This window comes from Coregonus clupeaformis, chromosome 35, assembly GCF_020615455.1.
Source record: "Coregonus clupeaformis isolate EN_2021a chromosome 35, ASM2061545v1, whole genome shotgun sequence".
Classification (NCBI taxonomy): Eukaryota; Metazoa; Chordata; class Actinopteri; order Salmoniformes; family Salmonidae; genus Coregonus; species Coregonus clupeaformis.
In genome coordinates this window covers 38,974,332-38,991,731 of record NC_059226.1, presented here as the reverse complement: position 1 = coordinate 38,991,731, position 17,400 = coordinate 38,974,332, and the positions used below count along the sequence as shown (strand labels likewise).

General features: G+C 47.9%; 1 protein-coding gene across 3 annotated transcripts in view; it reads left to right on the top strand.

Annotated features, from left to right (window-relative positions):
- fip1l1b (FIP1 like 1b (S. cerevisiae)) overlaps nt 1–16,540 on the top strand; it is a 34,768-nt gene extending 18,228 nt beyond the window's left edge. For 2 of the 3 annotated variants that reach the window (XM_045211087.1, XM_045211086.1), the window contains exons 10-19: nt 2,783–2,882; nt 3,478–3,634; nt 6,903–6,929; nt 7,615–7,666; nt 8,073–8,131; nt 8,945–8,968; nt 10,906–10,992; nt 12,623–12,743; nt 15,339–15,596; nt 15,952–16,540. In XM_045211087.1, the coding sequence (XP_045067022.1) occupies nt 2,783–2,882; nt 3,478–3,634; nt 6,903–6,929; nt 7,615–7,666; nt 8,073–8,131; nt 8,945–8,968; nt 10,906–10,992; nt 12,623–12,743; nt 15,339–15,596; nt 15,952–16,093 (1,027 nt within the window). In that variant the 3' untranslated portion in view covers nt 16,094–16,540. The remainder of the gene's footprint in view (nt 1–2,782; nt 2,883–3,477; nt 3,635–6,902; nt 6,930–7,614; nt 7,667–8,072; nt 8,132–8,944; nt 8,969–10,905; nt 10,993–12,622; nt 12,744–15,338; nt 15,597–15,951) is intronic. The other variant, XM_045211088.1, reaches the window with a different exon arrangement.
- Nucleotides 16,541–17,400: the final 860 nt, after the last annotated feature.

The window sequence follows — 17,400 nt, the reverse complement described above, 5'->3', positions numbered from 1 at the left end:
GTTAGGTACTGATCTGTGGTGTGGTGGTTAGGTACTGATCTGTGTGTGGTGTGGTGGTTAGGTACTGATCTGTGTGTGGTGGTTAGGTACTGATCTGTGTGTGGTGTGGTGGTTAGGTACTGATCTGTGGTGTGGTGGTTAGGTACTGATCTGTGGTGTGGTGGTTAGGTACTGATCTGTGGTGTGGTGGTTAGGTACTGATCTGGGTGTGGTGGTTAGGTACTGATCTGTGTGTGGTGTGGTGGTTAGGTACTGATCTGTGTGTGGTGTGGTGGTTAGGTACTGATCTGTGTGTGGTGTGGTGGTTAGGTACTGATCTGGGTGTGGTGGTTAGGTACTGATCTGTGGTGTGGTGGTTAGGTACTGATCTGTGTGTGGTGTGGTGGTTAGGTACTGATCTGTGGTGTGGTGGTTAGGTACTGATCTGGGGTGTGGTGGTTAGGTACTGATCTGTGGTGTGGTGGTTAGGTACTGATCTGTGTGTGGTGTGGTGGTTAGGTACTGATCTGTGTGTGGTGGTTAGGTACTGATCTGTGTGTGGTGTGGTGGTTAGGTACTGATCTGTGGTGTGGTGGTTAGGTACTGATCTGTGGTGTGGTGGTTAGGTACTGATCTGTGGTGTGGTGGTTAGGTACTGATCTGTGGTGTGGTGGTTAGGTACTGATCTGGGTGTGTTGGTTAGGTACTGATCTGTGTGTGGTGTGGTGGTTAGGTACTGATCTGTGTGTGGTGTGGTGGTTAGGTACTGATCTGTGTGTGGTGTGGTGGTTAGGTACTGATCTGTGTGTGGTGGTTAGGTACTGATCTGTGTGTGGTGTGGTGGTTAGGTACTGATCTGTGTGTGGTGGTTAGGTACTGATCTGTGTGTGGTGTGGTGGTTAGGTACTGATCTGGGTGTGGTGGTTAGGTACTGATCTGTGGTGTGGTGGTTAGGTACTGATCTGTGTGTGGTGTGGTGGTTAGGTACTGATCTGTGGTGTGGTGGTTAGGTACTGATCTGGGGTGTGGTGGTTAGGTACTGATCTGTGGTGTGGTGGTTAGGTACTGATCTGTGTGTGGTGTGGTGGTTAGGTACTGATCTGTGTGTGGTGGTTAGGTACTGATCTGTGTGTGGTGTGGTGGTTAGGTACTGATCTGTGGTGTGGTGGTTAGGTACTGATCTGTGGTGTGGTGGTTAGGTACTGATCTGTGTGTGGTGTGGTGGTTAGGTACTGATCTGTGGTGTGGTGGTTAGGTACTGATCTGTGGTGTGGTGGTTAGGTACTGATCTGTGTGTGGTGTGGTGGTTAGGTACTGATCTGTGTGTGGTGGTTAGGTACTGATCTGTGTGTGGTGTGGTGGTTAGGTACTGATCTGTGTGTGGTGTGGTGGTTAGGTACTGATCTGGGTGTGGTGGTTAGGTACTGATCTGTGGTGTGGTGGTTAGGTACTGATCTGTGTGTGGTGTGGTGGTTAGGTACTGATCTGTGGTGTGGTGGTTAGGTACTGATCTGTGTGTGGTGTGGTGGTTAGGTACTGATCTGTGTGTGGTGTGGTGGTTAGGTACTGATCTGTGGTGTGGTGGTTAGGTACTGATCTGTGGTGTGGTGGTTAGGTACTGATCTGTGTGTGGTGTGGTGGTTAGGTACTGATCTGTGGTGTGGTGGTTAGGTACTGATCTGTGGTGTGGTGGTTAGGTACTGATCTGTGGCGTGGTGGTTAGGTACTGATCTGTGGTGTGGTGGTTAGGTACTGATCTGTGTGTGGTGTGGTGGTTAGGTACTGATCTGTGTGAGGTGTGGTGGTTAGGTACTGATCTGTGTGTGGTGTGGTGGTTAGGTACTGATCTGTGTGTGGTGTGGTGGTTAGGTACTGATCTGTGGTGTGGTGGTTAGGTACTGATCTGTGGTGTGGTGGTTAGGTACTGATCTGTGGTGTGGTGGTTAGGTACTGATCTGTGTGTGGTGTGGTGGTTAGGTACTGATCTGTGTGAGGTGTGGTGGTTAGGTACTGATCTGTGTGTGGTGTGGTGGTTAGGTACTGATCTGTGTGTGGTGTGGTGGTTAGGTACTGATCTGTGTGTGGTGTGGTGGTTAGGTACTGATCTGTGTGTGGTGTGGTGGTTAGGTACTGATCTGTGTGTGGTGTGGTGGTTAGGTACTGATCTGTGTGTGGTGTGGTGGTTAGGTACTGATCTGTGTGTAGTGTGGTGGTTAGGTACTGATCTGTGGTGTGGTGGTTAGGTACTGATCTGTGTGTGGTGTGGTGGTTAGGTACTGATCTGTGTGTGGTGTGGTGGTTAGGTACTGATCTGTGGTGTGGTGGTTAGGTACTGATCTGTGTGTGGTGTGGTGGTTAGGTACTGATCTGGGTGTGGTGTGTTGGTTAGGTACTGATCTGGGTGTGGTGGTTAGGTACTGATCTGTGGTGTGCTGGTTAGGTACTGATCTGTGTGTGGTGGTTAGGTACTGATCTGTGGTGTGCTGGTTAGGTACTGATCTGTGTGTGGTGGTTAGGTACTGATCTGTGTGTGGTGTGGTGGTTAGGTACTGATCTGTGCATGTGGCTGTGTATTGTATTGTAATTGGTAGCGGGTATAGACTGTAGACTGAGCTGTAATGACTGTGAGTAGGTGGCAGGTAGCCTAGCGGTTAAGAGCCGTTGGGCCAGTAACTGAAAGGTTGCTGGTTCGAATCCCAGAGCCAACAAGGTGAAACATCTGTTGATGTAACCGCTCCTGTAAGTCTATCTGGATAAGAGTGTCCTGCTCAATGACTAACATGGGAAGTGTGGGTGTGTTCAGGAAGCCCAGTGGGACCATAGACGTGATCGGAGGAGGGACTGCTACCATCAGCAGAGTGGAGGGGAGACGAAGACACAACCTGGAGGGGAACAACATCCAGGTACACACACACACAACCTGGAGGGGAACAACATCCAGGTACACACACACACACACACAACCTGGAGGGGAACAACATCCAGGTACACACACACACAACCTGGAGGGGAACAACATCCAGGTACACACACACACACACACAACCTGGAGGGGAACAACATCCAGGTACACACACAACTCAATATTAGGAAGGTGTTTTTATGTGAGCTAAACATACAAATTAAAACATGTATAAAACTATTTTTTAATGAGCCATACATCAAGTCCAAAACTGGAGCTTCAAAAATAACTAGGTCGTTTTAAATCTTCCGGGAACGTGTCTTTTAATTTCTTGAGGAAAACAGTCCTAATGTTATTACAAACCAGGCTTATGTCGACACCCAGAGTCACATTAGCGACAGCAACAGCAACAGCACACCATATTCTATATAAAGGAGGTTTCTTTAAAGCACTGTAGAGTTCAGTCTGGTATCGTAGTAATACTGGGGTCAGGACACACGTGAAAGGACATAGCCTTCGTAGAAGTCAATGAAACCATTCCCATTGGCTGTTGAAACTCATACCTGGTTGTGATTGTCTGTTTCTTCGTTGTCTAGGTGATTTCGGAACACTCGTCGTCGGACGCTGAGCAGAACCCCAACAAGATGCCCCCCTTCTTCCCCCCTGGCCCCCTCCCCCCTAACATCCCTCCTCCCCCTTTCCTCCCCCCTCCTCCCAACGTCAGCCAGGCTCCACCTCTCATCCCCCCACCAAGTAAGTGTACACCTCTCTCACTTCGTCAGTCTCTCTGCACCTCTCTCACTTCGTCTCTCTCTCTCTCTCTCTCTCTCTCTCGCTCTCTCGCTCTCTCGCTCTCTCTCTCTCTCTCTCTCTCTCTCTCTCTCTCTCTCTCTCTCTCTCTCTCTCTCTCTCTCTCTCTCTCTCTCTCTCTCTCTCTCTCTCTCTCTCTCTCTCTCTCTCTCTCTCTCTCTCTCTCTCTCTCTCTCTGGTCTGGGACAGTGTCTCGCTCGTCTGGGCGGGGTGTCTGTTGATCTGTTGCTCCTGTGTGAGGTGTTGTGTCTGCGGTTGAGGGCGATATCCTTTAGGGTCCGGGCGAAGGTGGGCACTGCTGCCTTGTATAGGTGGACCTGGTCGTAAAGGCTGTTCACATCCAGGGTGGAGTGGTGGGCCAGGTAGACATTTGGTTTTGATGCACAGTCACGGGAAATACTTGCGTTTACCCGCTGTATGGTGGAAGTCTTCGCTTCGTGGTAGCAGGGTGGAGATAACCACTTGTGCGATGGGGAAAATAGAAGAAGCTTTTTCAGTCTCTCCGTTGAGTGCTGTGGCCACCCTTTCCTGCTGTGTTCTCAGGTCGTTTGTGCCTGTGTGTATTATTATGTGGCTGGGTGATCCTAGTCGGTCCTCAGACAGAAGGTCTAGGGCGCGCTGGGTGTTTGGACACCAGAGTTTAGACACTGTGTGAAGTTTATTTTCTTGTATGTATTTCCCGTTTGAGTCCATAAGGAGTACAATCTGTGGCTTGTGTATGTCCTCAGTGGGTGTGGGGGGGTCGTCATGAGGGCTATCAGGGTGTCTGACTGGGGGGTTGCTCAGAGGGGTTGGGATCCCCTGGGCTTGAGGTTCTTCATTTGTTTGTCTGGGTGTGATGTCGAGACTTTGGCCAGGATCTGAGGTGGGCTGTTCTCTAATGGGTTGTTCAATGTCACCCGTCATCGTTCTCACCTTCTTCTCCAGCACTCTGATCCTCTCCTCTAGTGCTCTGTTCTTCTCCTGCTCCTGCTCTTTCTCCTGTTGATGTTGTCTCACCACAGTCCAGAGTGCAGACATGTCTCTCTCTACCTCCAGCTCTCCAGGTCTAGTTAAGGGGGTGTTGTTGTGCTGGACTGTTGTCTGGGTCTGTGCTGACTGGAGTGTGTTCACCTGTTGTTCCAGCTCCACCTGCCTTACCTCCAGCTGGGTGAATTTATCCTTCATTTCATCGAGGGAGTAGTACACTGTGCTGGGAAGTTGACTTTCCGCTTGGGGTTGCTCTGTGGGGTTATTTAATGAAGGGGTCTGGTCTGACCCGCTGGGGTTGGGGGTATCTTTCTCAAGGGAGAGCTTCTCTTGCTGAGCTATTTCTTTGATTATGTGAAAGTCCAGCTGAAACTGTTTGGGGTTGCCCTGTACCAATACTGTTCCAGACTTGTAGAGATTTATATTGGCTGACTCAGAGTCCTCGTTGTCTAGTATCCTAAGTTTCCACCCATCGCTAACACTCCCCCCCCCTCTTAACTGAGAGGTAGTGTGTTAATTTAGCACTGCACCATGCCAGGGGATGGTCTGTGTGGAAGATTAAGTCGCTTATGTTCCCATTTTTATAATAGTCAGCAAAAAGTGTTTCTTGATTTTCCTTAAGGACTTTCTTTTTGTACTCTTTTACGTGCCTTATCATTTTTTACATCCAGACTGTATGCTAATAACCTCTGAGCAGCAGGAGGGGGCTTCAAAGGCCTCTGCATTTGGTTGGGGAAGGCTGTGGAACTCTCCTGCCATTGTTGGGCTCAAGGGCTTCGACACCTCTCACTTCACACCTATAATAATAATAATAATAATAATATGTCATTTAGCAGACGCTTTTATCCAAAGCGACTTACAGTCATGTGCGCATAAATTTTTGTGTATGGGTGGTCCCGGGAATGAACCCACTACCTTGGCGTTACAAGCGCCGTGCTCTACCAGCTGAGCTACAGAGGACCACAGTGCTAATTGAAGTTACAGTCAGATCTACTGTCCTAGCAAGCTTAGCTTAGCCTTCAGTCCTTATAAAGTAAAATATATAATTGTAGTGTATTTTTCTTCTTGGTTGTAAAAGTAGCTTCCAGACTAAACATTACTCACTCAGTTCCAGGTTGGATGGTGTTTTCAGGTTTCTGTTGTTAGTTTGGCAGAGCATTTGCTGTATAGATTGGATCTCTGGTAGTAGGAATCCTTCCAGGTAATTTTGTAAAAAATCAGGTTGTAGGTTTGGAGTTATGTTGTGGAGGGTAGTATCCTGTGTATGTCCTTGCCGAAAAATCCAAGTTTATCTTTTTGTTTAAAAAGAAAATGCTGAAAAATGCGTGAGCTCATCTGCTCTCTCTCTCTCTCTCTCTCTCTCTCTCTCTCTCTCTCTCTCTCTCTCTCTGTCTCTGTCTCTGTCTCTGTCTCTGTCTCTGTCTCTGTCTCTGTCTCTGTCTCTGTCTCTGTCTCTGTCTCTGTCTCTCTCTGTCTCGCTCTCTCAATTCAATCCAAGGGGCTTTACTGGCAGGAAACATATTTACAAAGCAAGTGAAATGGATAAAAAAACAGTGAAATAAACAATAAATATGAACAGTAAACATTACACTCAGAAGTTCCAAAAGAATAAAGACATTTCAAATGTCATATTATGTATATATACAGTGTTGTAACGATGTGAAAATAGTTAAAGTACAGAAGGGAAAATAAATAAACATAAATATGGGTTGTATTTACAATGGTGTTTGTTCTTCCCTGGTTGCCCTTTTCTTGTGGCAACAGGTCACAAATCTTGCTGCTGTGATGGCACACTGTGGTTTTTCACACAATAGACATGGGAGTTGATCAAAAATTGTTTTCAATTTTTTTGTGGGTCTGTGTTATCTGAGGGAAATATGTGTCTCTAATATGGTCATACATTTGGCAGGAGGTTAGGAAGTGCAGCTCAGTTTCCACCTCATTTTGTGGGCATTGTGCACATAGCCTGTCTTCTCTTGAGAGCCAGGTCTGCCTACGGCGGCCTTTCTCAATAGCAAGGCTATGCTCACTGAGTCTGTACATAGTCAAAGGTCAGTCACAGTGGTCAGGTATTCTCTCTCTCAATTCAATTTAAGGGGCTTTATTGGCATGGGAAACATATGTTTACATTGTCAAAATAAGTAAACATCTCTCTCTCTTTCTCCCTTTATATATGTTTATATTCACCCTGTTTAACTTTCCCACAGAGAGGAATTTGCTAACAATTGTTTTTATTTCGTAGGAATACCTATGAATGTCCCTCCTCCTGGTAAGAACAACACTCCAACTATACTAAATATTACTACACAAAATACACAATGATATTCATAATGTGGTATAGACTCAACAGTTATAATGTATCAGTGTGGCGATATCAAATCAAATCAAATTGTATTGGTCACATGCGCCGAATACAACAGGTGCAGACATTACAGTGAAATGCTTCCTTACAGCCCTTAACCAACAGTGCATTATTATTATTTTTTTTTATAAAACAACAACAAAAAAAGTGTTGAGAAAAAAAAGAGCAGAAGTAAAATAAAATAACAGTAGGGAGGCTATATATACAGGGGGGTACCGTTGCAGAGTCAATGTGCGGGGGCACCGGGTAGTTAGGTAATATGTACAGTTTAGTCAATATCATATTCATGATGTGGTATAGACTCAACAGTTACAATGTATCAGTGTGGTGATATCATATTCATGATGTGGTATAGACTCAACAGTTATAATGTATCAGTGTGGTGATATCATATTCATGATGTGGTATAGACTCAACAGTTATAATGTATCAGTGTGGTGATATCATATTCATGATGTGGTATAGACTCAACAGTTATAATGTATCAGTGTGGTGATATCATATTCATGATGTGGTATAGACTCAACAGTTATAATGTATCAGTGTGGTGATTGTGTGTTTGTGTTGATGGTAACACTGTGTGTGTCTGCAGGTTTCCCTCCTCCCAGCGGCCCCCCTCCCTCTCTCATCCCCACTTTGGACAGGTAAGACCGCTCCACCTTGTAGACATGACCCCTAGATTGACCCCTAGCCTCTCGCCCCCTCTATGTACTTGTAGAGATCTAAGGCTTCGTTTACACAGGCAGCCCAATTCTGATCTGTTAACCAGCATTAGCACATTGACTGGAAGTTTATGGGTATCTGCTAGCATGCTAATGCTATTTAACATTGGCTCACGAAAACGACCTTTAACTTCCTTCATACTGGACACAGAGACATAAAAATGGTATCGACGAGTTCATCAGACTCTGGCGAAGTAGATAATTGCCAAAAATCCAGAAATATCCATTTAATATGATTGATTGGATCAGTATGTAATTGTCGTCTAAAGTATAGGATGATATGATAATGAGGACTTTGATATATTGAACGTTTATTTTTATTTTTTAGCAGTGGCCATCCAGGTGGATATGATGGACGTCCCGTTCCACCATACCCCTTCCCCACAGGTAGGGGGCGACAACACACCTATAATTTTCAATCAATATTATATTATATAAATCTGTCCAAAATGGCACCCTATTCCCTATGTAGTGCACTACTGTTGACTAGGGTCCTATGGGAATTGGGCGCCATTTTCGGATGAAACCTCACTCTCAATCACTTTCAATTAATAATATGTTGTTATTGTATTAAATTGTATTAAATCAATCCATTTGCCTCATTTAGAAACATATAGGCTGAGTCCCAAATGGGACCCTATCCCTGGCCTATAAAATGCACTTGTTTTAAGCAGGGCCCTTAGGACTGTGGTCAAAAGTAGTGCACTATATAGGGAATAGGGTACCATTTGGGAAGCAACGTTTTATTGACATTAGGGCCGGGAGACGGTACCAGTATTGAAATACTAGTTAGTATCGTGGCAAGGAAACCGAACACGAAGCGGATTTAACTTCTTTAGGAAAACAGCCCTGACGTTGGAAACAAACATCATGTTGTCATCCAGAGTCACATGTTTTTATTTTCTAAGCTAAAGCTCAATATTTTACACCCAGCGGGTTGTTAAAGGACCAAACAGTTTAGTCTACTTCCTGTTTTTGCTATGGAGAAAATATTACCATACTGGTATCGTCCCGGCCCTAATTCATATGGGAAGTTTTGTAATTCCATGTGTAAGGTTTTTAGGTGGGTACACACTGATATGCACACACACACACTGAAATGTACACACACACACACACACACACACACACACACACACACACACTGAAATGTACACACACAATATTGTAATAATCCCATCATTGTTTATTGTCCCTCAGGTGGCTTCCCTCCTCCTATGTCAGGTATATCCTCCTCCTCACTACAGTATATCCTCCTCCTCCTCACTACAGTATATCCTCCTCATCCTCCTCACTACAGTATATCCTCCTCCTCACTACAGTATATCCTCCTCCTCACTACAGTATATCCTCCTCCTCCTCCTCACTACAGTATATCCTCCTCCTCCTCACTACAGTATATCCTCCTCCTCCTCACTACAGTATATCCTCCTCCTCCTCACTACAGTATATCCTCCTCCTCCTCACTACAGTATATCCTCCTCCTCCTCACTACAGTATATCCTCCTCCTCCTCACTACAGTATATCCTCCTCCTCACTACAGTATATCCTCCTCCTCCACACTACAGTATATCCTCCTCCTCCTCACTACAGTATATCCTCCTCCTCCTCCTCACTACAGTATATCCTCCTCCTCCTCACTACAATATATCCTCCTCCTCCTCACTACAGTATATCCTCCTCCTCCTCACTACAGTATATCCTCCTCCTCCTCACTACAGTATATCCTCCTCACTACAGTATATCCTCCTCCTCCTCACTACAGTACTCCTCCTCCTCACTACAGTATATCCTCCTCCTCCTCACTACAGTACTCCTCCTCCTCACTACAGTATATCCTCCTCCTCCTCACTACAGTATATCCTCCTCACTACAGTATATCCTCCTCCTCCTCCTCACTACAGTATATCCTCCTCCTCCTCCTCACTACAGTATATCCTCCTCCTCCTCCTCACTACAGTATATCCTCCTCCTCCTCCTCACTACATTATATCCTCCTCCTCCTCCTCACTACAGTATATCCTCCTCCTCCTCCTCACTACAGTATATCCTCCTCCTCCTCCTCACTACAGTATATCCTCCTCCTCCTCCTCACTACAGTATATCCTCCTCCTCCTCCTCACTACAGTATATCCTCCTCCTCCTCACTACAGTATATCCTCCTCCTCCTCACTACAGTATATCCTCCTCCTCCTCCTCACTACAGTATATCCTCCTCCTCCTCCTCCTCCTCACTACAGTATATCCTCCTCCTCCTCCTCCTCACTACAGTATATCCTCCTCCTCACTACAGTATATCCTCCTCCTCCTCACTACAGTATATCCTCCTCCTCCTCACTACAGTATATCCTCCTCCTCCTCACTACAGTATATCCTCCTCCTCCTCACTACAGTATATCCTCCTCCTCCTCACTACAGTATATCCTCCTCCTCCTCACTACAGTATATCCTCCTCCTCCTCCTCATCACTACAGTATATCCTCCTCATCACTACAGTATATCCTCCTCCTCACTACAGTATATCCTCCTCCTCCTCACTACAGTATATCCTCCTCCTCCTCACTACAGTATATCCTCCTCCTCCTCACTACAGTATATCCTCCTCCTCCTCCTCACTACAGTATATCCTCCTCCTCCTCCTCACTACAGTATATCCTCCTCCTCCTCACTACAGTATATCCTCCTCCTCCTCACTACAGTATATCCTCCTCCTCCTCCTCCTCACTACAGTATATCCTCCTCCTCCTCCTCCTCACTACAGTATCTCCTCCTCCTCCTCACTACAGTATATCCTCCTCCTCCTCACTACAGTATATCCTCCTCCTCCTCACTACAGTATATCCTCCTCCTCCTCACTACAGTATATCCTCCTCCTCCTCACTACAGTATATCCTCCTCCTCCTCCTCACTACAGTATATCCTCCTCCTCCTCCTCACTACAGTATATCCTCCTCCTCCTCCTCACTACAGTATATCCTCCTCCTCCTCCTCACTACAGTATATCCTCCTCCTCCTCCTCACTACAGTATATCCTCCTCCTCCTCCTCACTACAGTATATCCTCCTCCTCACTACAGTATCTCCTCCTCCTCACTACAGTATATCCTCCTCCACACAGACATATCCTTCCACACTACTATAACGTCTGTCTCTGTCTCCAGGTGGCTACCCTCCTCCTATGCCAGGTGCAGTGTCTCCATGGCCTCCTATGATGGACCAATCTAAACAGTGGGACTACTACCCTCCAGGTAAACCAGTCTAAACAGTGGGATTACTCCCCTCCAGGTAAACCAGTCTAAACAGTGGGACTACTACCCTCTAGGTAAACCAGTCTAAACAGTAGGATTACTCCCCTCCAGGTAAACCAGTATAAACAGTAGGATTACTCCCCTCCAGGTAAACCAGTCTAAACAGTGGGACTACTCCCCTCTAGGTAAACCAGTCTAAACAGTGGGACTACTACCCTCTAGGTAAACCAGTCTAAACAGTGGGACTACTACCCTCCAGGTAAACCAGTCTAAACAGTGGGACTACTACCCTCCAGGTAAACCAGTCTAAACAGTGGGATTACTCCCCTCCAGGTAAACCAGTCTAAACAGTGGGACTACTACCCTCCAGGTAAACCAGTCTAAACAGTAGGATTACTCCCCTCCAGGTAAACCAGTCTAAACAGTGGGACTACTACCCTCCAGGTAAACCAGTCTAAACAGTGGGACTACTCCCCTCTAGGTAAACCAGTCTAAACAGTGGGACTACTACCCTCTAGGTAAACCAGTCTAAACAGTGGGACTACTACCCTCCAGGTAAACCAGTCTAAACAGTAGGATTACTCCCCTCCAGGTAAACCAGTCTAAACAGTAGGATTACTCCCCTCCAGGTAAACCAGTCTAAACAGTGGGACTACTCCCCTCCAGGTAAACCAGTCTAAACAGTAGGATTACTCCCCTCCAGGTAAACCAGTCTAAACAGTAGGATTACTCCCCTTCAGGTAAACCAGTCTAAACAGTGGGACTACTCCCCTCCAGGTAAACCAGTCTAAACAGTGGGACTACTCCCCTCCAGGTAAACCAGTCTAAACAGTAGGATTACTCCCCTCCAGGTAAACCAGTCTAAACAGTGGGACTACTCCCCTCTAGGTAGACCAGTCTAAACAGTAGGATTACTCCCCTCCAGGTAAACCAGTCTAAACAGTGGGACTACTCCCCTCCAGGTAAACCAGTCTAAACAGTAGGATTACTCCCCTCCAGGTAAACCAGTCTAAACAGTAGGATTACTCCCCTCCAGGTAAACCAGTCTAAACAGTAGGATTACTCCCCTCCAGGTAAACCAGTCTAAACAGTGGGACTACTCCCCTCCAGGTAAACCAGTCTAAACAGTAGGATTACTCCCCTCCAGGTAAACCAGTCTAAACAGTAGGATTACTCCCCTCCAGGTAAACCAGTCTAAACAGTAGGATTACTCCCCTCCAGGTAAACCAGTCTAAACAGTAGGATTACTCCCCTTCAGGTAAACCAGTCTAAACAGTGGGACTACTCCCCTCTAGGTAAACCAGTCTAAACAGTGGGACTACTCCCCTCCAGGTAAACCTAAACAGGAGCGTGTATAGACAATGTATTACTTTAATGTGATCAGCGGTAGATCTGAGTAATAGCAGATCTGATTGAGCTGACATATGCAGCGGTTACCGTGAATGTGGTCTCTGTAAACACAGGAACATTGCCTTTAAAAGGGTCATAGCCGACAAAGCGTGATCAGATTGAATCCCAGCCTTACTCTCTGTTAGTCAGCTAATGTTTTTTTTTACTAGTGACCAATAACCAATCAATAACCAATCAATCAGTCTGACCTGATGTTCTTTCCTCTACTAATTCCCACCAGGACCAGGACCAGGACCCAGATTGGAGGACAAGAGGGAGAAGGGGAGAGAGAGACCCAGGGAGAGACCACATGAGAGGGAGAGGGAGAGAGAGCACAGCCCCTCCGCTATGGCTTACAACAGGTTAGTCAAGGACACAGGGACCACGGGTTAGTCAAGGACACAGTGACTACGGGTTAGTCAAGGACACAGGGACCACGGGTTAGTCAAGGACACGGGGACTACGGGTTAGTCAAGGACACAGGGACTACGGGTTAGTCAAGGACACAGGGACTACGGGTTAGTCAAGGACACAGGGACCACGGGTTAGTCAAGGACACAGGGACCACGGGTTAGTCAAGGACACGGGGACTACGGGTTAGTCAAGGACACGGGGACTACGGGTTAGTCAAGGACACAGGGACTACGGGTTAGTCAAGGACACAGTGACTACGGGTTAGTCAAGGACACAGGGACTACGGGTTAGTCAAGGACACAGGGACCACGGGTTAGTCAAGGACACAGTGGCTACGGGTTAGTCAAGGACACAGGGACTACGGGTTAGTCAAGGACACAGGGACTACGGGTTAGTCAAGGACACAGGGACTACGGGTTAGTCAAGGACACAGGGACTACGGGTTAGTCAAGGACACAGTGACTACGGGTTAGTCAAGGACACAGGGACTACGGGTTAGTCAAGGACACAGGGACCACGGGTTAGTCAAGGACACAGGGACCACGGGTTAGTCAAGGACACAGGGACTACGGGTTAGTCAAGGACACAGGGACTACGGGTTAGTCAAGGACACAGGGACTACGGGTTAGTCAAGGACACAGGGACTACGGGTTAGTCAAGGACACAGGGACTACGGGTTAGTCAAGGACACAGGGACTACGGGTTAGTCAAGGACACAGTGACTACGGGTTAGTCAAGGACACAGTAACTACGGGTTAGTCAAGGACACGGGGACTACGGGTTAGTCAAGGACACAGTAACTACGGGTTAGTCAAGGACACAGTAACTACGGGTTAGTCAAGGACACAGGGACTACGGGTTAGTCAAGGACACAGTGGCTACGGGTTAGTCAAGGACACAGTAACTACGGGTTAGTCAAGGACACGGGGACTACGGGTTAGTCAAGGACACAGGGACTACGGGTTAGTCAAGGACACAGGGACTACGGGTTAGTCAAGGACACATGGACTACGGGTTAGTCAAGGACACTGTGGCTACGGGTTAGTCAAGGACACAGGGACTACGGGTTAGTCAAGGACACAGGGACTACGGGTTAGTCAAGGACACATGGACTACGGGTTAGTCAAGGACACAGGGACTACGGGTTAGTCAAGGACACAGTGGCTACGGGTTAGTCAAGGACACAGTGACTACGGGTTAGTCAAGGACACATGGACTACGGGTTAGTCAAGGACACTGTGGCTACGGGTTAGTCAAGGACACTGTGGCTACGGGTTAGTCAAGGACACTGTGGCTACGGGTTAGTCAAGGACACAGTGACTACGGGTTAGTCAAGGACACAGTGAGACATGAAACCAAGGTCAGTTTTCTGCTAACTGTATATCTTCCCCCACTGTCCCTGTCCCCATACCGGGCTCCAACCAGTGGTCCTCTGCTCGCAAACACAAGTGACCGCATTCCTTGACAACGCACAAACCAGCTGAGCTATAGAAAAAATATTGAATTCGATTGCTAGCTGTGGATTGCGCTCATGGCACGTTCTTAACTCCGTTACAAGGGCCCTATAAAATCTGGAGACCGCGGACGGGATCACAGAATCCAGACAATAAAACTGAATTCAACAATATTTAAAAAATGTATTCTGCTAAATATATTGAACATTTAAATTAATTAGCCCAAGTTTATCAGAAGATATTAGCGGAGTGCATCAGTGATTCGTATTTCAACTGTCTGAAGAGGCAATGAGAATTATCCGTCTGTGTGTGAGGTGCATACGTAAAAATGTATGCACACATGACTGTAAGTCGATTTGGATAAAAGCGTCTGCTAAATGGCATAGTATTATTATATTATTATAGGTGCATGCAGCTACCACTTTATGTAGCCGTTAGCCATGATGCTAATGAAAAATATTCTGGTAGTTGGAAAGTTTTTCCCCAAAAAAACCTCTCAATTAAATGTTAGCTACAAAAGTAGCCTATGCTTACCTGGCAGAATCATATCATGATTTATTTGCATCAATCCAGTGCCGATTTGTTTAGCAAACTCTACTATCACATGGGCGCTACAAAAACACAGCTAACAACAGCCTCTTGCTAGGTGGGCAATGGAATTAAAGGATAACTACAACCCAAAAAAATACAATAGAAAAACATGACCAGACCTGAAACGTGCTCTCCTGATGTGGTTTAAGCATTGTTGTGGACTTAGAACAATCCAATTGAGTTGTTTTTCTATTAAAGTGTGGTTTTTGAGAGAACCTGAAACTGAGGTAAACTGAAACCTGGAAAAACAGAACAGAACGGAGAACACAGAATATGAGAAGAAACAGATTTTCACGGACCCTACGTTACACATGTACACGTTAACACACAAACACACATTCAGACGCATGCATGGTCACACACTATCTCTTCCAGTTTCACATATTCTCTACCACGAGAGAACAACATCTGTTTAACAACGACCAACAGATTGAACAGTGAGATGAGTTGTTTCAATCAAGAAAAGCCGATTTTTATAATCATGTCTGGTCTCCATAGTGACGAGGAGCGGTACCGCGGTTACCGTGAGTACCAGGCGGAGCGTGGCTATAGCAGCGGTGACCGTGGAGGCGGTGACCGTGGAGGCGGTGACCGTGGAGGCGTTGACCGCGGCGGCGGTGACCGTGGAGGCGGCGACCGTGGCGGTGGCGGAGGGGGAGAGCGTCACAGAGAGAGGTCGAGCCGTGAGAAGGAGGAGAGACACAGAGAGAGAAGACACAGAGAGAAAGAGGAGGGGAGACACAAGTCATCACGCAGGTACGTTACACACACACACACACTATTTCACCTCTTTGTTGTCTCTCTGAATCAGAATAACAACTCTCTTCCTTTCCTCCCCACTCTCTCTCTCCTCCCCCTCTCTCCTGTCTCTCTCTCTACTCCTCCTCTCTCCTGTCTCTCTCTCCTCCCTCTCCTCTCTCTCCTCCCTCTCTTCTCTCTCCTCCCTCTCTTCTCTCTCCCCCCTCTCTCTCCCCCCCTCTCTCTCCCCCTCTCTCTCATCCCTCCCTCTCTCTCCCTCCTTCTCCCTCTCTCCCCCCCTCCTCCCCCCCTCCTCCCCTCCTCCCTCTCTCTCTCCCCCCTCCCCTCCCCTCCTCCCCCTCTCTCTGAGCAGTAGCAGCAGGAGGAGACATGATAGTGAAGAAGGAGACGGTCACAGGAGACACAAACACAAGAAGAGCAAGAGAAGCAAGGAGGGCAAAGAACCTGGTGATGACCTGGGAGGAGACCAGGAGAACCAGGACACCATGGAGTGATGGCGAGAACACCCTCCTCCCCTCTGTCTCTCTCCATCTCTCTATCTCTGTCTACCTGGGAGGAGACCAGGAGAACCAGGACACCATGGAGTGATGGAGAGAACACCCTCCTCCCCTCTGTCTCTCTCCATCTCTCTATCTCTGTCTACCTGGGAGGAGACCAGGAGAACCAGGACACCATGGAGTGATGGAGAGAACACCCTCCTCCCCTCTGTCTCTCTTCATCTCCCTCTATACATCTCTTCCTCTCTCCATCCCTCCCTCAGAGCACTGCTGTAGTTGATCATGCTCAGAGATTGTTGTTGTTTACCTGTTCCCTTCGTAGTCATGACGATCATAAACGACCCTCATCTTCTTCTGTCATTTATTTTCGTCCATCTTGTTTCTTTACTAAACACCTCGCTGAAAGATGTCAAATTGTTGAATAAAAAAACAAGCTTTTGATAACTTCTGTGTGTTGGGTGGTCAGTGTGTGGCTGGGTGGAGTGTGTGGCTGGGTGGAGTGTGGCTGGGTGGAGTGTGTGGCTGGGTGGAGTGTGTGGCTGGGTGGAGTGTGGCTGGGTGGTCAGTGTGTGGCTGGGTGGAGTGTGTGGCTGGGTGGAGTGTGTGGCTGGGTGGAGTGTGTGGCTGGGTGGTGTGTGTGGCTGGGTGGAGTGTGTGGCTGGGTGGAGTGTGGCTGGGTGGAGTGTGTGTGTGGCTGGGTGGTGTGTGTGGCTGGGTGGAGTGTGGCTGGGTGGTGTGTGTGGCTGGGTGGTGTGTGTGTGTGGCTGGGTGGAGAGTGTGGCTGGGTGGTGTGTGTGGCTGGGTGGAGTGTGTGGCTGGGTGGAGTGTGTGTGTGGCTGGGTGGTGTGTGTGGCTGGGTGGAGTGTGGCTGGGTGGTGTGTGTGTGTGGCTGGGTGGTGTGTGTGTGTGGCTGGGTGGAGAGTGTGGCTGGGTGGTGTGTGTGGCTGGGTGGTGTGTGTGGCTGGGTGGAGTGTGGCTGGGTGGAGTGTGTGGCTGGGTGGAGTGTGTGGCTGGGTGGTGTGTGTGTGTGGCTGGGTGGTGTGTGTGTGTGGCTGGGTGGTGTGTGTGTGTGGCTGGGTGGAGAGTGTGGCTGGGTGGAGTGTGGCTGGGTGGTGTGTGTGGCTGGGTGGAGTGTGGCTGGGTGGTGTGTGTGTGGCTGGGTGGTGTGTGTGTGGCTGGGTGGTGTGTGTGTGTGGCTGGGTGGTGTGTGTGTGTGGCTGGGTGGTGTGTGTGGCTGGCTGGGTGGAGAGTGTGGCTGGGTGGAGAGTGTGGCTGGGTGGAGAGTGTGGCTGGGTGGAGAGTGT